This window comes from Parasteatoda tepidariorum, chromosome 8, assembly GCF_043381705.1.
Source record: "Parasteatoda tepidariorum isolate YZ-2023 chromosome 8, CAS_Ptep_4.0, whole genome shotgun sequence".
Classification (NCBI taxonomy): Eukaryota; Metazoa; Arthropoda; class Arachnida; order Araneae; family Theridiidae; genus Parasteatoda; species Parasteatoda tepidariorum.
The window spans coordinates 69895339-69916624 of NC_092211.1; the positions used below are offsets into that span (position 1 = coordinate 69895339).

A 21286-nucleotide genomic window follows, 5' to 3' on the forward strand; every position below is an offset into this window, starting at 1 on the left:
AAATTTCGTCTCTTTTTTCATTCTTTGCAGTTTCTTTAATAGGAAAATCTTCACTTGGCACTCAGATAGTATTGCCAAATTAAGATTTTGTAGCTATTTGGTTGCCATTCTTTCAAATTCTTTTTTTTCAATTACTGCAACCACATTCGAGTTACTTCACATCAGTTCTAGTTTTATCAGAATAAATATTTTCTATCTCTTCCGACGGTCGCGGTTTTTTCTCAAGTTGTGGGCTGCGGTACCGGCGGTGAGTAAAATTTGATGTAAAAGTTGTTATTTTTGTAAAATTTTAAACATTTAATTAAAAAACTGACTTTAAAGACTATTTTCTTTAATTTTTAGTAAAAATTCTTTAACAAATGTTTTAAATTCATCATAATACAAGTGTTTTTCCCGTTGATGCTCGTTCTGTGTTATCATACGATTTCATGTTTTCTTATTTTCACTTGATTTATGCTTATATGTAAAGCTTTCAATAGTTGTAAAGGTTATTGTCCGGAATTTTTGTAGTTTTTCCTATTTACATACTGTATTTTACCTTCCTTTAATCCTTTGAAACTACCAATTTATAAAAGCTTCAATTAAGTAAGTTTTAAATCTTCGATATTGCTGTGTAATGTTCTATTTCATTCATCGTTCTTGTTTATAGACGAAAGAGTTTTCAAAGATTAATAACATTCTCTCTGGCTTTGATATGCTTCTTATTTATATGATGTATATATTAGACATGTTACTAGAATTCGGTGTAAGAATGTTACATTCATCTACTCAAATATATTTGCATTTTGCCAATAAATACGCTGAAAGATGTTATAGAAATTTTTATATTTTCATTTCAAATGTTCCTATAATATTTATAGTAAGTTTTGTTTATTTTTTCCAAGTAAGTTTGTAATATTTGGGCCGAATTTTGAATTTTATGTGTATTCAGAGAAGTTACTTGTTTTTCAAACTCAAAACCTGATATTTGTTAAATTCGCTTGGCCCGTTTTTAATGAGTAATTGATTTAAGTTTTCTTTAGAATTCTGAACTGATCTGGGTTGCTTGTTCTTCATTCTTGTCTTGTTGAATTCATGCTACTAAGACTTGATTAAATCGAAACAATAGTTTTACATGTTTTAAACAATGTGTATTGGTTCATTATAATAGGACTAGGCCTGCTTTTTTTTATAAAATTTTTGTTGGAGGTGTTAGTTCTACTGATGAAAATTTGTGTAAGTGGTTTGCTAACAAGCCCAAATTTCTCTAAAAAGGATTCCTGCCAAGATATATATATATTTTCAATTGTTTGATATTAAACACTTGAAGTGTGTATGAATATTTTAACCCTCTTTTTGAAACCAGTCAAGATCTGTCAAATTTTCAAGTATTTATTTGCCAAGTTGGTGTTAGTTTGCAAAGTGAAATGTGAACAGGCCATTATTCATGAAAATTTTACTAATAAGATTAGTGTTTAAATTTTGACATGTTACTATATTAAATATTTTCAAGTGTTTTAAATTTTATCATGTTGCAAAAGCTGTGACTGATTTACTAATTGTGTTATTTCTTCATTGAAATTTATTTGTCATTTTAGCAATGATTTTCAAAATTTATTTGTATATGAAGGTTAAAAATTTCAGTCATTAATTCAAAGGATTGATAACTCAAGGATGTTTCTAAAGTTAGTTCTCATTTCCACAGTCTTGTTAAGTCTTAGATTTATTAAATTTTAAATCTTAGATTTTTTTATTGAGTTACTAAAGTGATTTTAAATGAATAATTAAATTCAGTTAGTGTGGCATGATAGTTTTGGTGAAATGTTCCATTTTGAAAAAAAAAAAGATAAAATAAAATGTTCTGGATAGCATATTTTCCTTTTACTTTGATTGCTAATGCAGGTGCAGATGACCACTATTTATTTTGTGATTACATAGCTGGAAATGACAAGCTAAATTTTAGTGGTCCTAGGCCAACATTAATTTAAAAGCAAAGTATTTGTAAGTTTATAATCCATAATTTTATTTCCCAATAATATTCTGTCTAGTTTTATTGCTGGTGCATATCAGCTAGAGTCAATCCAGGCTAAAATTGGGGAGGTTTTGTGACCTCTTTATAAAAGTCTAATTTGTAAAATCAGTCCCTTTACAAACTTCAAAGTTGTGAAAGCAACTCATTCACTAAGATTCGCATTATGACGATAATCATGCAAAAATGTTCCATAGGTCTCTGAAAAAACTTTGGTAAGAGGATATAATTTTATGACAGCATTACCATGAATCAAATTCTATGTTTGTGAATCATATAAGTGTATTAAGAATAACTTTGTTTAACCAAGTTTGAGTTTTAAAAACATATTAGCAAAGAATTCGAAAACCGTTATATGGTTGCAAAATGTTTTGATTTCAATAAAATCAGTTATTATTTCTCATACTTTCTTTTCCACCAACACATTTAAATGCGTAAGGCTAAGAAAAAGAGCCTCAGCATTTAATTTAATAAATTAGTAGCCAATACATGGCAGTGTTTTCATCATAGAAAAAAAATGAGTGAGAATTTCTCACCCTTTCTCAAAAACAGGGTGAGATTTCAAAAAGTTAAGTGAGATTTCTAAAAACTAAAAAAAACACACTCTTGAAAAAAAAATCATTTCTTTAATTCTAATAAATTTTTAACGTCTTCTATTTTTTAAAGCATTGAATATTTTTGGTGCATCATCATAAAAGATTTCGACTTTACTAGGTATTTGTCCATCTTACATAAGTGCATAAAAAATTTGAACGTCTTACATGAAGAAACCTTACCTACCGTAAACACGTGGTTGCAGAGAAATATGTTCTGAAAGGGGTTCCGTGGTTGTGTTCTGTTGTTCGAAAAGGTTCTGAACAATACTGGTAAATAGGGAAGCTAGATAACTTGGGGCAGATGTTGAAGATATGAAAGATTCAGGAAGGGAAGTGAAACGGATTTTATTCTAAATGGCGTAATTCGAAGCTTTTTTCAAAAGGCGAGAAATTCGCGAATTTCGAAATTAATTTATAGAATGCGCGAATTTCTCTCGGTAATCATTTCTTAATGCGAGAAAAGAAAAAAATATGCGAAATTCTCGCGCTGTAGTGAAAACACTGCATGGTTTCTTTAACTCTCCTTGCCGAGAACTATGCTACCGGACACTTTACCCTCGTATTTTTGATTTCTTGGTGGATGGAGGTGTCCTATTGGGCTTAGTCCTGCAACTGCACCCAAAGGGCAATTTTCTAAATTAAATAAGATATTGGTTTTTTAATGTAGGAAATGTGTTATGCATATTTTAGCATGACAGTGTCTTAATTACAAGTTGTAGTTATGTATTCTATTTATACTGTTTTATCAAAGGCAATGAAATGTTAAGCAAATACTTTGTAAAAATGACATTTTGTTGTATTGGAATAGTTATAAATAATGAGCTTCAATATGTGTAAAAGTAGAATAAAATCTTGTTCAGTGTAAAGATAAAATTATGTTGCACTAATTTTCATCTTGTTCATTGTTAAGATAAAAATTATGTTATAATATTTTTTCGGTCTGATGTTTCAGGAAACAATGGCAAAACGAACTGCAGAAACTGAATTAAATCACGATAATTGGGATAATGATGAAAATTCTGAAGAAGCAGGGACCTTCAAGAGAGTTTCTGACAATGAATTAAAGAAGCGAATTATAAGAAAAGCTAAAAGGAGTTATGGAGTATGTAAAAATGAAAATTGTTTGAAACGTAAATTCTCTTGTATATAAAGTTATATTTTAATTCATCTATGCAATGTTATTGTAATTTTTAATACTGTGTGTTTTCAATTATTAATCTTCTTATATAATATATTATTTTCCTTGTTCGGTTTTGATTGCTTAGCAATTAAAACTTGTTTGTTTTCTCTTTGGATGCTTTACCTATTTTAGTTTAATTTTGTAAGTGTGATAGTTATTACTTCAAAATAAAGTTCTGTACACCGTAGGAATTCTCTAATTTATATCAGTTATCTTCGATTCATGCATATACATTACGATTATTTTTATACATTTCAGTTCTACTTGGAAATTACATTAGATACTAATTATTCCTAGAATTTTTCTTCATGCACAATTATAAATTTTAGTGCTAGGAGACATAAACTTGTAAAATGTATCACAAGGAGAAAAAGTTAGGAAAAGAATTATAGTAACCAAGTAAATATGGAGGTCTAAGTCAGAGTAAAAGCAAAAATTTAGGTTCAGTGAAACTCCATTGAAAAAAAACAATTCTCTCTCCTGTGTTAATTATTAGTCATTAAAATTATAATATTGCTCGAAATTATTATATTACCTGGATGAATTAATGAGTATAACTAATAAAAAAAAATATATATATAATGCAGTTTGTTTACATGCTATATGGTTTTTACCAAAAACAAGGTAATACAAAGCCTGAAAAAAAAAACATCAAATTATTTTGAATAGATTTTATTTTTTTAAAAATATTCTACTCGTGGCCTTTTCTACATAATATCCTTTTATCTTGATATGTTTATCCAGTTTCATTCCAGCTTTTATAAGTTTCTTAGTATTTTTAATGGTAATAAAACATTGATTTTGTGCAATGGCCCTCTAATAATAAATCATATTTCTTTAAGCCACTTTTTTCAAGTTTGGAATTAAAAAACATCAACAAGAACAAGTTAAATGAATATTGAAATAATATGGATTTTGTAGTTTTTACAGTTAAAATTTTGTTGACATGCATTCTAGTGAATTTTCCAGTGACTGCAAATACAGTACCCATTTTCCTGAGATTTTTTTGCACTCAATTTTAAGGCAAAATTTATTACACTGTGCTTGACACGAACTATTTTGTGGTTTTGAATTGCTGTCCACTCCATTCAGAAAGAGTCTCTTACATGGATCTTTATGAATGAATTTTTTTGTGGCCACACATCCACAAATGTTCATCATTTTTGGATGAGATATTCAAGTGGACTATTGCATATATTTGGTTTTGAAAGTTTTTATCTAAAAAATTTTGTTGTATTTAGAAATGCATTTCCTTTATTATTATTTTTTTAAAACTTTTTTTTTTCAATTCTAGGGCACAGCATCAACGAGTAATAGTCCATTTCAGGGATCAAGTCCTTTTGCTGCTTTTTCTGGATTTGGTGCTACATCTACTCCATTTAGTTTTGCTAAGACAGATGACAATATTTTTAGCGAAGAAAGTCGTGTAAAGAAATTCATAAAAGAAAATATTACTAAAATTGAAAATGGCAAATCTGAAATAAAAACTGAAGGAAGCACCACAGAAACTCAATCCCCCGATACCACATCTACTGCCACATCTTCTAATACCACATCATCTAATACTACTACTTCTATTACCAGCAAACCCTCACGGAGTGTAGAATATTATCGTCAGTTGCAGAGCTTAAATGAAAGTGTTTTAAAGTGGATGCAATTACATTTGGCAAAAAATGCCTACAGTGATTTTACACCTGTTTTTAATGACTATAAAAAACATATGGATACTCTTAACGTTACATATCCTGTAAAAAAGAATGAAGCAGTAGTTAATGCAGATAAAGGCAGTAGTTTTTTCAAAACTCCTTCTTCTGTGCAGAAAAAAGATGCAGTAGATTCTAATGGTAAGATTCAAAAGATATGTTTTTATCGACAGATAATGTATTTTTTCTTAAAACAATCTATCATTATTGTTGAAGCAGCATTTTATGTTTTAATATTTCAAAGCTGAATTTAATACTGAGAACTCTCGATAATCTGCGGAATCGAGTGCCCCATTAGTGCAGATAAGTGAATACTCGGATAATCCATAAACGCTTAATAAAGACGCACATCATAAATTTTTTCAATATAAATGATAAATCTTAATATCTTTTATCTATTATCAGCAGTTTTCTTCACATTTTTTTTAATTATTTCTGTATGAAAAGCCTATCAACTTTTGTTTCTTGGTGTTGAAAAGGCAAGATGTTATTATAATAAAACAGGCGCAAGCAGACTTTAAACTCTAGAGTTCATACACTATTGAAAAAATGTGCAAAACATTGTTCAAAACCTGTGAATTAGTTCTAGTAAATAATTGGCACTGTTACTTGGATAAATGCATATACTATGATAAACAACTATTTTTAAGGTCCTTAATTTTTGCACCAATAAAAGAGTTAGAACCCTGTATATATACTTATACCTATGTATTTTAGGGAAATCTGGATTGGCCTTAAATAGTGCTCAGAAGGATGAGACTGATTACGGAGCAAATTTTTCAGCTAGGACTACAAATACGTCAAGTGTTAGCTTTGGTATGAAATTAACTCCTACAGCAACATCTTCAAACACATCAAGGCCTGCATCTAGCTCAAAAGAAGAAGAGAAAGCACAGGAGCAAAAACCTTTTCAGTTCTCATTTACAGCTGCTCCTAAAACGGAGGATTCAAGTGCTTCAAAAGGTTTTAGCTTTGCTGCATCAGTTGCTGCTGCTGCAAAAAATTCTGAAACAGGTGATATTATTTTTACTCCTTCTGTTTTTATTTTAACAACTTTAAGACTCTGTTTTCAATTTAAAGTTATTTTTTAGAAATCACTGTAAAACCCTGATTAGGCAAAACTCAGTTGCTGTCTACTTCCAATAATCTAGGTCTTCAAGCGGCAGACGTAGAAGTATACTTTTATATATAAGGAAAAAAAATTAGTTAAGTACTGTATAATATTTACTTTTAGCTAGAGTGAATATCAAGATTAGGTTTCAAAGTAAACTACAGGGTATCCGCGCACCTGGAAAGTCATGAATTGCAGTATTGAACAAAATTTGTCATGAAATGTCATGATTTTAACTATCTTTTTAAAAAAATCATGAAAAGTTATGGATTTAGGTCGCCAAAAAATCTAATTTTTAAAATGGAATTTACCACCTCCCCGGAATTTCATAGTGTTCCGAATGTCTGAATTTGTAACAAAATCCCCACTCACAGTCATATTTGATTAAAATATAAAATGTTTTTATCTGTGTTCTTTAAAAATTATGTTGTTCTTTCAAAAAATGAAAGAGAAAAACTTTTCTAGAGGGAATTATATTTTAAACTTCTGATTGCAGAATTTTTGTTTATTTTTTTTTATTTTATCAATTTAAAATTCGAGCTAAAGCAAGCCAGTCATTGGCGAATTTTTTTAATTCCGAAATGAGAACAGAAAATCAGGAGAATTTCTTTCCTTTCCGATGAACAAGAAAAGTATCTGCAGAAGAAAAGAAAAAAAAAATTATTTGCTTTTGTATTTTTTTCAGTCATTTTATTGCTTTAACTCTTTCTTTACTCTGTTTTTTAATTTTAAAATCTATAAATATGAAGATGCAGAGTATAACAGTTTTGGTTATACCTATCATTTCAATGAATGTTTAATACTTTTTTTAATATATTGTTGTGTTTTTGTCANCATTTTATTGCTTCAACTCTTTCTTTACTCTGTTTTTTAATTTTAAAATCTATGAAGATGTAGAGTATAACAGTTTTGGTTATACCTATCATTTCAATGAATGTTATAATACTTTTTTTAATTTATTGTTGTGTTTTTGTCAGAGTAACTTTGTTAAGTCATGAAAAATTCTTGCAATTAATCATGGAAAGTCATAAATTTGAAAATCTAAAATGAAGCAGATACCCTGAAACTACTTTATTAAATAAGTAGAAATAATAGAAAGAAGAGTTATAACTATCTTATTTCTTTATTAGAACCAAAATAGTGTCTTCATCATCCTTCATCTGCTGCTAACATAAAATGAAACAAATCTATTGTAAGTAATAGTGTATTTCTGTGCAAGTCAAACGACTCAAAGAATTTTTCCTATTTAAGTTTCTGTGCACAGTTTATTATAGTGGGCAAAAATGCCCCCTGGATTATGTTTAAAATATCATAATTGCATTTTTGGTTTTGAATATGTATTTTATATTTAACATCTGATTACCGTTTTACTAATTAATTATTGTGTAACACAGTATTCATGTTTGTTAGTCGGTATAATACTTCATATGTTAATACTAATTTATCTTGTATCGCAACACTTTTTCTAACCAATATAGCTTGTTATCACTAACTACTACATATTACTTATTTCTTGGTTATCACTCAAATATTTAACTCCCCCGTTTTGAATAACATAATTTATTTTTGTACTATAATTTTAAATTTTTGAAAAAATTCTGTGATTTTGTTTTTAAAGGAAACAGCACATGCCTGCTATTAATAGCTATGTAACTATGTCAAATATTTTCACTGTGCACTTTAACTATTATTTTTACGTAATACTTTGAAGTAATTTAAGTTAAACATGTTTTTTTTTTTAGTTCTAAATAAATATTCTCAAAATTTTTATAGCATTTTTAAAAAAAAATTCAGTTGTGGTTAAATAATGTAATGAACAGTTAGTTGTTTTTATTTTATTATTGATTATAAATATTGTTGTTTAACACTTATAACACAAAAAATTAAGCTAGATCAAGTTTATCTTATATTTTTAAGGTTATTAAGATGTTGCAATATGTTTACATTGTTTTTAATGTAGTCACTATATATAGCTTTTTAAAAATTTTTAGTCTCTTTTTTCACTACTTTTCCTGCAATAATCTGTAGTGAGCCCTGATTATTAGAATTACAACATGGTACATGCATAATCTATTTTTAAACGAAAATTGCTATTGGTTACAAATGGTAATGTTGAGCGTATTTTCTTAAAATTAAAATGGTTCTCATTTTATTGCTACAATATTGCTTCAAAATTGTATGTAATTTATGGTATATATATATAAATGTAAAAACTTTAAATTTGTTAAAGTAGGTTATTTTTCTCACATCCAAGAAAATCGTGAAATTAGAGAAGTAGTTCCCTTACAAAGCGGCGTGCTATTTGGCGCAATACAGCTGTCTACTTGGCGCAGGAATAATGACAAATAGTGCCTATCAGACAAGCAAAAACTCTTATTTTTAGAGGGTTGTTTGTATCGCCGTGGTGTCTTTTTGCAGGTGTTTCATGAGTAATATGGAAAATAAAGCGATGGATTTAAGTCCTCCTAAAAAACGACAAAAGAAATCTTACATAAGTAAAGCTGAGAAAGAAATAATATTGAACATATATATAAAACAGAAGTGCATTCAAAACCAGTTGTTCCAATCATTGATGTGGCTGACCATGCGGCTTCTGCAGCGGGAGTTAGCACAGCTTCTGTTTTCAGAATTATCAAAGAATATAAAAAGGATGGTATATTACATTCCCCGAAGAGGACTAAACCTCGTANTCCAATAAGTCAATAGTGAGCTGTGTTTTTCTTCAAAAATATGGGTTTTTGTTTATCCTAAGGTCACCTATTGATTAATTGTTAGGCATGCATTGTAATATAAACTGAATAGTGATACTATAGCAAATAATATTGATTTTAAAGTATTAAGAGTACCATATTTTAAGATAAAACAATTATTTCAATAATTTTGGCTATATTTTTTATAACTGATATATATTGTAAATCATGATTATACAAGTATATAATAAAAGTATTGTGTATGATTTAGTATCTAATAAAATTTACCCATTGACAAAAAAGAAACTTGCCACAGGTTTTTGACAGTTTATGATGCTTTACATGTTTTTGACCTCAAAAATCAAACCCTGTTGCCTTTTTTAATATTTCCCAAATTAGAAAGTTACTTTTACATCTTATGTTACCTTTACATTCTTATTCATTACCCATTAATTATGATAATGTTTTATAATACAACGGGAAATAAATATATCTTAACTAAAATATTTATTAAAAGAAAATTAGTTTGAAATTTACTGTTTTCCTCTTAAATAACGTTTCTCTTTTATATAACCATAGCTTGACACTTCTCCTTAGGCCTTTATAAATGTGCTCTTCAAATTACTTTCACTGACTAGTGTAGTTATTGTTAATGCTATTATCTTTAATTACTGTGAATTAAATTTTTATTAGTCCCTTTATTATCCTAGTAATATAATTTTAAGGACCTTTTTGTTTTAAATTAGTTGCTTAATAATGCAGTTGAAGTTTAATTAGGCCTTAGTTTTGCTGAAATTGAAACATTAGTTTATTTTGTTTTAGCTGATGCAACAGAAGAAAAAGATTATGAACCTCCTAAGAATGAGTTTGTGAAAGTATCTGAAGAAGATGCTCTATATTCAAAAAGGTATATCGACTAAGATTGCATTGCTTTCTTAATGACTGTATTTTATCATTATTCATTTAAATGAGAAAATTTATGAATCAGAATTTTATTCATGAATTGATCCTTTTAGTTTAGTGGTTTCATTGCTATATTAACTTTTGCTCATTGTAAGTCAAAATTTTCAGTCTTGAATTAGATGGATACTTATTATTTTGAAACTAAGATTTTTTCTTTTCTAATTGTTACAATTGCTATAAATATTTTGGGTTCTTCTTTATTTATTAATAAGCATGTTATAGTTGAATAATAAAAAGTTTACTTGCATAAGGAAGAGTTGAGCCAGTCCCACTTTTACTTGAAGAAACTGTTGATGTCAGAATAATCTAAGGCCTGATCAGGTGCTAGCTATTAAAATAAACTCTTTTATTTCACTTTCTATTTTTTTCAGTATTTGCTCGAAATAGCCACCAATACAATGAAGTGAAATGGGGGTATTTTTTAGTAAACTTGCTTTGTTCTGAAATTTATTTCTCTGTGCCATTTTTACTTGCAACTTTCTTTTTTCTTGTTTGGAAACTGAACATTTAATCTGATGCAATGTATTTAAAATATAAGGTTTCAGTATTACAAAATCATTCCGCAGAAAGGTAAAAAGAACTGATAAGCTATTGCTAAATTTTTCACATATTGCTATGGAATAAAAAATAAAATATGTAAATTATATGCTCTTGAGTTATTTGCAAATAACAGAATTTCTATTTTAAATTGGTAATAATTTTTAATTCCTTCAATCAATTTTAAAGTCCCTTAATTTAAGGTTTTTTAAAACAATTTATCTGTGAAAGTAACTAGTTAAATTGACTTCTCATCTATTGGTAAGGGAATTATGTAATAAAAAATTATAAGGATTTTTTTTTTCTACCAAAAGTGTTTTTTAATAACGTAATTCCAACTTTTGTATTTTAGGAAAGTTGTTTGTAATTTCTTTATCTTCTGTAAATCTCTTATTGTTCCTGAATGAAGATAGTTGTTTTTAAACTATAAAATAAATAGTTTATAATGATAGATATGTTTATGAGAATGAAGTGTTTGCGTTTTTAAACTTATTAATAAAGTAAAACAAGTTTCTTAAAGATAATGCTTGCTAACAAAACGCAGTATTGCTATTTTGTTTAACTAAAATTTCAGCTTTTAGTACCTACCACAGGTATTATATACTCTCGTTTAAGTTATGAGTTTCAGTTCTGTTGCTGTTATTTTATATCCATTTCTTTTACTTATAATGAAGTTGGTATCATTTCCTTAATACTAAATGTACATTTGTTTTTACCAATTATAAGATAAACATGAAAATATACCAAGCAAAAGCTCTGATTTTTAAAAAAATAAAGAATGGGATAAAAACACATTGTTTCTTTCTTTTTTTTTTTTTTTAAAAAATAACTATTAATTTATATCATAATTTATAAACAGAATTGTGAGTAACATGGTTTTACCACAATTTAAATTGTTAGTTGCATTTGATTCACTATCTTTTCTGAACCATTAGTGTTGAATTATTGTTTTAAGATTTTGAAATATAATCTTATTTGGGTTAATGAGCATTGGAAAGTAGATGAAAGAGTTTTTTTGTTCAAAGTAATTGCAAACTTTTTTGACTATTTCTGTTAAAAGAATGACATTGAATGTTTGAAAAACATATTGATACCGAAGCACTTAATTTACGCTACCAATTATGTTGTTTTATTTTGAAGCATTGGCTAGCTAAATTAGAATAAAACATTTAAAAGCACGCCAAAGGCTTGAAGCATTGATTTATTTTTACAATCTAAAAGTACCAATATAATAAATATATTACATTGCACCCATGTTCATAAATTACTAATTAAAAAGAGGGATACTGTTTTACTGGTATGCCCCGTGGCAGAAACACGGCGACACAGCGACATTGTCGCAGAAAGCGACTGAGTTCTTACAGAAAGATTTTTTTTATTTAGGAAATAAAAATTTTTGGTTTGCCACAAACAAAAGTTCTCAAAAAAATTCTGCAGAAACAGNATTTTATTATTTTGATTACTCAACTTCAATATTAATTTTTTCACCTGATTTGTTTCTGTACCTGATATAACTACTATAATGAAACATTAAATCATACTGTTTTAAACTGCTTTAATAATTTAATTTTGATACTGTTTTAAACTGATACTTCAAATTCAGTTATCTTGTTTCATAACTTTATTCTTTTTGTTCATTCTTAGCTATTTCTATAAGTTCTATCTTATTACTATTACAGGTTCTGGGTAATCTTTATTTATGCTCTAGTAAGCATTTTTGTCTGCAGTCTTTGTCTTTATAACTTTTCGTTATTATCGAAGATTATGCAAATTTATACTTAAACAATTTAAACTTATTAAGAAATGAAAACTTATATTATGAAATTAAGAAAAAAAATCTACACAGTTTTATTCTATGCATGTAGACTTATTGTATAAACACGAATTTCATCTATTATTATAAATTCATTACACATACATTTATAACGATAAAAATATCTTGCAGAAAGATATCGGTTCTAGTTAGGTTTGTCGCAGAAAGTCAGAAAAAATTCTGCCACAGGGCTGGTATGCAAATATTTTGCTTCTTCTACAGTTATATATTTTGTAAGTAGATATGACATAACATGGTTGCTATTATGAATTTGTTCAGCTTTTTTTCTTAATAGGTAAAATTATTTTTCCAATGGTATTTTGGTAGTTCTTAAAACTTAATGAGAACAATATTTGATTATCACTATATTAATAAAAGAATTATTTGTTCAGAACAATAAGTAAATATTTATATTTCATTTCAGTGTTTTATTTTCCGAAATTTTTTCTTTGATTTAACTTTTGATTTTTTAAAGAGATATTCAAGTCATATGTTCCGAAAAGTCAAAAGTTAATCAATCGAAGTTTTTTTGTTGTTGTTTCTTCTAATTATTCTTTCATATTTTCTATTTATGGTTATGGTTTGATTTGTTTAGGTAATGTTCTCTGATATCATTCTAGAACCTCTAACTCAAAACTTTTAATAATAATAAAACATTCCTTATTTTATTAAAAAAATATGCATCACAAAAAAGTTTCTGTTTTATTATAAACTTAAATTTATGTCAAGGTGTTGGTATTAATTGTAAAGTTTGAAAATCTGTGTTACTGATTCTCAGTTCACAAAATATTTTAAGAAGAGAAGAAAGCATTCTACTTTTAGTAGGATATTTGTATACCTTCAAACCTTTATACATTTTTGCTTTAGAATCTGTTTTTTTTTTTCAAATCAAGTCTATAATTTTTTGGCATTTCGTTCAAAGAATGAAGATGCTGACAGTAACTTATTAAGAATATGATGTTCTGACTTAGGGTTGCACAACCTGACCTCTTAACTGTTGATGTGTGGTTCATTCCCCTCCCCCTAATTTCATAATGTTCTGAATATCTGAATTTGTAAAAGAATCCCCACTCACAGTCATGTTTTATTAAAATATAAAATGTTTTTATCATGTTCTTTAAAAATTATGGTGTTCTTTCAAAAAATGAAAGAAAAAACATCTTTTTTAGAGTGAATTATCTTTTAAACTTCTGTGATTTCAGGATTTTTATTATTATTTTTTAATTTGTCCATTTGAAATTCTAGCTGAAGCAAGCCAGTGATTGGTGAATCTTTTTAAATTCCAAAATTAGAATGGAAAAATCAGGAGTATTTCTTTCCTTTCCAATGAACAATCAAAATATCTTTAGATTATAATTCTGCAAAAAAAATTTTTTTTTTTTTTGCTTTTGTATTTTTTTCAGCTATTTTATTGTTTCAACTATTTTTTTCTGTTTTTTAAATTTAAAATCTATAAATATGAAGATGCAGAGTATAACTGCTTTGGTTATACCTATAATTTCAATTAATATTATAATGCTTTTTAAATTTATTGTTCTGTTTTTGTCAGGGGAAAATAGTAACTTCGTTAAGCCATGAAAAGTCATGAATTTGAAAATCTAAAATGTAGCAGATACCTTGTATATATTTGCATACACTATACATTCCATTTATATTTGTCTAATAATTTGAAATATTGTAGAATTGATTTCAAAAATTTATCATGTTCGTTCTTTTTTAATTTATTATCAATTTTCAATTTATATACTTTATTTTTAAGAAAATTTTTAAAAAAAAATTTAATAGGTTAAATCTTTTTCAGATGTAAGTTGTTTTTCAAGAAGGGTGAGGGATATGCGGATAAAGGAGTTGGTACACTTTATTTAAAATCTTTAGAAGGAAAGACCCAGTTGCTTGTACGTGCTGACACCAGTTTAGGTAATAAAATTTTCTTATTATTCTTTGTAGAAATATGTAAATATAAAATTTTTTCAAGAATATATAGAATATATTCTTGAATAGAATATTTCTTTTATAGAAATAATTGAGATAATTTCTTTTATTGTTAAATTAATTTAGAGTCTTCATCCATGAAATTCTCTTTACATGTACTCTCTTTCCTGTTTCCACCAATGAATATATTTGACTATTTGTTTAGTTAATACTTTTCATGATAAAATTTATAATTTGATCCTTAACAGACAAGCTACTTCACTAGAGGTTAAATATTTATTTGCATCTAAATGTATGTTTAAGAATGTTAAATAATAATAATGATACTGTTTTGTTATTTCAAAGATCGATATTTAACATTCATTTCAATATAATGCCTTGAGATGTGCTTTTATCTATAACTTATTATAGTTCAATTTATTTCCTTAAATGAATGGATTATTTTTTTAAAATTTTACAAAGTTTATGTTTATTAACTCCCTAAGTGTTGAGCCTCTGAGTAAAAATGTACTGAAATTTTCCTTCATTGCTTTACTTTCTCATTTAATAGCATTCACTGGGAAAACTAGTCTTTTGATGCAGAAAGACTTGTTGTTTAAAACATGGGTGCAAGTCTTCCGTCCGCAGGACGGATTTCCGTATTTCGAAAATGTCCGCAGACGGAAGTAAGACGGAGACAAGACTGACTCGAGGACGGAAATCGGAATTTTTTTTTTCTGTCCTTAAAAATATTTTTTAGGTCTACGTTATTGGTCTACTTTCTTATGTCCTGTTGTTATTTTATCAAAAGGCAGATGAATAAATATTTTTTGTACAGTACTTAAACTTGATGTATTATGGTAAAGCTTTCTTAGATAGTTTGCATATGTCAAGGGGGTATTGTGTATGTTAGGTATTTCAGTCAAAACATTTTCAGTCTTGGCCTTTTTTCCAACTTGCACCCATGGTTTAAAATTCAGATAATGCTAAGCCTAACACTCGGAGGGTTCAATCGAATTGATGTATATAAATAAGGAAAAATTCCTTTCTGTGTTACTGAGATTCTTTTTAAGCAGATAGGGGTCTGGTTTCAGAGAAACCTGGTGTTATTGTCATATTGATATTGGGAAGAAAAAAATTCAAGGATTATGCAATTTTTGGCCAAACTCTAGAAAAAATCTTAGAACAAACTTGGAAAATAATGAATTTCAGCTTATGTGGTTCAATGTAAATATGTGTAACATCTATCACTTCCTTCTTCCATAGTTCAACACTGAAACCTTTCCCAAAGAAGATATTAGCATTGCACTCAATATTATTCTATATAGACTGGGGCTACTAAGCTCATAAAGATTTTGGGTCTAATTTAGGAGTAGGATCTCTAACCATGATGCTTTTACAAAAGATTATATAACTGCACATATTCTGATCATAACACTGTATTGGTCCCAATATTTTTTATACGCTATTGCGACAATCCAGCATTTAAATGCATCACTTTCTGACGCGCTTTAATTTATACCAAGCTCATCGTAAATATAAAAGAATTTCGATAGTTTTTTTTGGGAGTTATTACTAAGCTTTTGCCTGTGATTAAAAAAGAAATTCTGATCTCTTTATTACTGTTGGCGCTATGAGCGATTTCAATTGAAATACTATGATTACTTCGAAATCATTTAATGAACTTTTTTCTTTATTGTTAATTTGTTATTTTTGTTTACAATAAAAACTTATTGCTTATGAGCTATTTCCTTCAGTTATTAATTATCACCTATGGAAAATTAGTTTTTAAGGTAGTTGGTACCCTCCAAATACTGTAGTTTGACTGCATGCGATTTTTGAATCGTGCATTAAAATACTTACTTTTTACATACTCTATTTGTGCCGATTTTAATATAAATATAAGAGGTTTTTCTAACGTGTTTTTTTTCCCTTTCCCGTTATTGCTCCATTTTTACTTGTGATTTAGAATATCCTGATATTTTAACAACTCGCGAAATTCGATTCTGTTTTCTTTTCTTCTTCATAATTTAACACTTTCGGGACGAGTTTTTTTTTTTTTACAACAGAAAAATTTTGGTAGCATAAACTATGAGTAGGGCAGCATTATGTACGGTAGTGCCATCTATATTCTGTGAATAAAAATACCTTCAAAAATATTGGCAGGACTGGTGGGAAAGTATCCCATTAGACAGAGAAGCGTTTCTGTCCCAAAAGAATTTTTTGAAATTTCTGGACATGTGTGTCCCATTAGGTGCGAAAGGGTTAAAAAGTAATTACATATCTTAGCAAAATCAACACCTTCCCAAAAAGAATATACAAAAACCAAACAAATTTGTAAATATGAATTTATATTAAACGTCCCTTTTGAAAAGAAAATAATTCAAAACACGTGCATATTTCTTTAGTCCCATGAACTCGTGCAAGTTTAACAATGCAGCCCAATTTTTTTTGTGGTCATGATTTAAAAATCACATATCGCGATTCATATTTACACTTTTTAAAAATGATACGTTTTGATTCTTCTCGCAATTTAAAAGTCACACATCGTAATTCATATTTATGTGATCTTAAAATTGTGCATCGTATTAACATTGCCGAGATTTAAAAATCATCCATCACAATTCATATTCCCACCATTTCAAAACCACATATCGCGATTCATGTTCTAGCGTTTAAAAAATCATACATATGTACTCTTCTCACTATTAAAGTATCGTACACTGCAATTCATCTTCACTCGATTTACAACCACATATCTTTTTTAATATTCACGAGTTTTAAAAATCATACATTGTGAGTCTTCTCCTAATTTAAAAACCATACATCTCAATTCATTTTCATGCGATTTGAAAACCACGCATTGTGCTTTTAATTTACGCAAATTAAAAATCACACAGAGCAATTTGTATTTAAGCAATTTAAAAATAGCACATCACTATTTGTATTCACACGATTTAAAAATCAGGAAAGGAAGAACACCATCTGGGACAGATTCTAAAACTGATTAGGTTATTGCCCTAATTTTAATACTGCCCACAACAACAGCTTCTTTCGAAGAACTGTTTTCCAGAATGAATTTTGCCTGTTCAAAATAGCAGAGCTGTCTTTAAACCAAATCATTAAGTTTTAATTTAATGACTTGAAAAAGCTATCACACGATCAAGTAATAAAATTATAACAATATTTAAAAATTTTGCAAATTACTGGCTAACAATTAAGAAATTTTTTAAACCATTTTCTACCTACTTAGACCATTTTATATCATTTATCATTATATGCCAAGGAAATTATTTGTATATTATTGAATTTTAACTGTACAAAAGTGTAATCAAGATAAGTTTCATAAAGTGATGTAAATTTTAATTATTTGTTGAGATATGTGTATTAATTGTAAATAGTAAGTGTCATGTTAAAAAAGTATTTGTCTTGAAAAGTTGTAAGCAAGTACCTTAATAGTTTTTTATTATTAAGGAAAATAGTTCCTTCAAAATAAATGTTTTCTTTCTTTCTTTTTCATCCTTCTCTCAGCCCCTGCCTCTTATAATTAATTTAAAATAAATGTTTTAAAGTTTAAAGTATATTTCCTACTAAATGTTAAATCTTATTTTTTGCTGAAGGGTAACTAGATAACTAGACCAAATAACTAGAATATTTATTTTTATAAAACTTTAATTCTATGCACACATTTTTTAATGTTAAAATTTATGTTTAAATAGGCTTTTGCATTATGTAATATGATAAAAAAACATGAATTTTCCCATGGTTTTTAATTATTTTAATTTATCTGCATTTTATTTTGGATAATTTGATTCTGATTCTGTTTTTTTTTCCCTAAGTTATCAGTTTAGCAGTTTCTAATTTTAAACATTTAAAAGTATTTAATTTTATGCAAAGATATTACAAGGTTAACTGACAAAATGAATTTAGTGCCTAGAACAATACTGTTTATACAACAATTACTTCCTACAGTTGCTGTCAATATGTATATCTAAATACTTTGGCATGTTGCCCTTCATTGGTCAATCTGCTGTGCATGTGACCTTTCACTCAAAAAGGTAATGCATCCCTAATGTACATACTACAGGTTATTTTTGAATTCTTGAAATAAGCTTCGATTATTAAAATAAAGGACTTATGTTTAAGTAAAACTTCAAAGTTACTGTGATATACAGAGTGTTAAATTATTTCATGAAGTAAACATCAAATCAAAAATCTAAAAAATACATTTATGAAATATTTTTAAATCGTGCATTCAATGATACCAACCTAAACTTCTTTCTCTCCTCTTCATCAGAGAACACATTTATTTGGAATAATTTGTGGGAAAGGGTTCAGTTTGGTGTATTTATGGAAATGTTTTTCTAATATCAAATGAGTTTATTTTTGTTATGGTGATCTGACATTTATTTCTCCAATCAAAAATTTTTCGGTATTTTTCTAGTATGCAATTTACTTTACTATAGTTACTTTATGGATCAATAAGGTAGAAAATTTTTGTTGCAATATTTTTTAAAAGTAAAATGTATACTAAGTGAAATAATTACTTTAAAATGAAATGCATACATTACATAAATAATTATTATTTTATCAATGATTTAAACTTATATTTTCCGATTGTCATGCAACATAGCCAGGAATTAGAAAATGTCGGAAGATAGATAAAATTGTAGAAGAAAAAATGTCTAAAAACAGCAATTTAAGTGGCGCCACCAATTTTAATGGTAAAATAATCACACAGTTAATTTTTTTTTACACATAATTATATCAGTTTCAATCATTTTTATAGACTCTAAATCTTATTAAGTGATCCATATTTTCATGATGCCAACAAAAGTGTCATTTCCATATCAAGAAAATGACACTGACTAAAATTAAAATCATTTTTAAAAAAATCATGTACTTTCGATAACAATTTCGAAATCACTGGAGGTAACCTCTTAGAGCGACCAACCTCCATCAGCGACCATTTTACTGTGCGACGGAAAGTGGTCGCTCCCGAGAGGTTTCACTGAACTTATGTTGAAGGATTACCGCCAAAGGTTGGTGAATTGCTACCAATGGTACAGCATTAAAAAACATTAACGTCTTAAAGACATTTTATGTTCTACTCATTCCAATTGTGTGATTTGTAAAAGTTACATTTTTATTTCAGGTAATATATTGCTCAACATCATTCTGACTGCTTCCCTACCAATGTCCAGGACTGGTAAAAACAATGTGTTACTGGTTTGCATACCTAATCCACCAGTGGATGCCAAAAAGACAGATTCCCAGGAGGCTATTCCCATGCTGATAAGAGTTAAGACAGCCGAAGATGCTGATGAGCTGTTGGAAGCTCTTAACAAACACAAGTCTTGAGATGGACTGATGATTTTAATTGTAACTAGTTTCTTCATTCCTCTAAAGTTGATACATCATAATGTGTTTTCTTTTTATGTATGTGTAAAGACTGTCATTGTTAAATAAATTTTTTGATTATATTTCTTTTGTATTGAATTGTGTGTTTCTGTTTGCATTTTGTCCTAATTTCTTTTTTCAATTTTTTTTCATTAGCAGCCATTCCTATTGCTTTTAGGTTATGCAACCCTGATTGATCTACTTCATTTTCGCGGGATCCCGACTTTCATTAGCAATTGTTGACTTCTTAATAAACTGCAAAAAATTATGAATTATTTGAAAATAGTTAATGTGCAGAGTGAGTTTTTTGACATTACGTCAATAACAAACTTAAAATCTTGTTTTATGTCAGACTGTCGATTCATAGGTCTGTTGCAGCATCTAGTCTAGTACAGAATTTAATTTTGTTGTTCGTATGGATAAGCTACTTCATTTTTACTTAGCATTTTGCTTAAATAATTCAGGGTGGCCTCCCACCTGGAGAACCTTGAAAACCTGGAATTATCAGGGAATTTTTTTATATCGGAAAAAACCTGGAGAAATTAGGGAATTTTTAAAGAATAGCTGCAATTTTTTTTTGAATTAAATTATTTTACCATCCTCTATGCCCACTTTATTTAGACAGAAATTTATTGTAAAGCAGTTGAAATATCAATATATTAGCTAAGTATTGCTAAATACTTTGCTTGCATTAAAATTCTCTCAAATATTATCTTGCTAAAATAGAATGCCATTATGAAACTCTTCCATGGTTGCTAAATGAATGGAGAAACCCGTGACCTATTTGAAGATTATGGGTCTAAGCAGTTTTTTTCTTTATTCTATATAAAAATAATGAAACTTTTTGGCAAGTTTTCCCATATTTTTTTAATAATTTAGTGACTTTTTATATTTTTTATATTCGGGTATTATTGGTTAAAGATTATGACCATCAGAACCCGTTGCCCTTTCATGAAACCCTTGCGTTCTGTGGAATATCTTTTAGGAACCAATGATGTAGAAAATATTTGATACTTTGACTTATAGTTCTTACTAGTTTATAATGCTATCTAATCCTGAAATTGTATTTTTATTAACGCTTTATGTACTAGTCTTTGTTTTTTCTGAACTTAAATAGCTTAGTACTTAAACCATTTTATATATTAAAAAAATTTCTAGTAGCTGGGAAATGTTCGTTCAGTTTTGCTCAGAGTCAACAATTTTGAAAGATTTGCTTTTTTAGTCTTTTAAACAAATTCTTTAAAATTGTTTTTTTTTTTTACAGTAAGCCTATTTTCTTAGAAATTTCGTACGAGGTAATTTATTTTCGCCAAACAAGCTTAGTACATTTAAAAGAACAACTTACTTACAAACAAAAAAAATTTCTGTGGACCA

General features: G+C 28.0%; 1 protein-coding gene across 5 annotated transcripts; it reads left to right on the plus strand.

The window, feature by feature from the left end:
• The first annotated feature begins 128 nt into the window (after positions 1-128).
• Positions 129-19995, plus strand: LOC107456423 (nuclear pore complex protein Nup50). Of its 5 annotated transcripts, none has more exons than XM_016074278.3 (7): positions 129-247; positions 3557-3706; positions 5079-5628; positions 6205-6501; positions 10111-10195; positions 14403-14518; positions 19668-19995. In XM_016074278.3, the coding sequence occupies exons 2-7, from the start codon at positions 3563-3565 to the stop codon at positions 19871-19873; spliced, it is 1398 nt and encodes a 465-aa protein (XP_015929764.1). In that variant the 5' UTR covers positions 129-247; positions 3557-3562; the 3' UTR covers positions 19874-19995. The 5 variants fall into 5 exon arrangements, with proteins under 5 accessions (XP_015929764.1, XP_015929767.1, XP_071040301.1 ...); XM_016074281.4 differs by having other exon boundaries at positions 199-263; XM_071184200.1 differs by having other exon boundaries at positions 236-1664.
• Positions 19996-21286: the final 1291 nt, after the last annotated feature.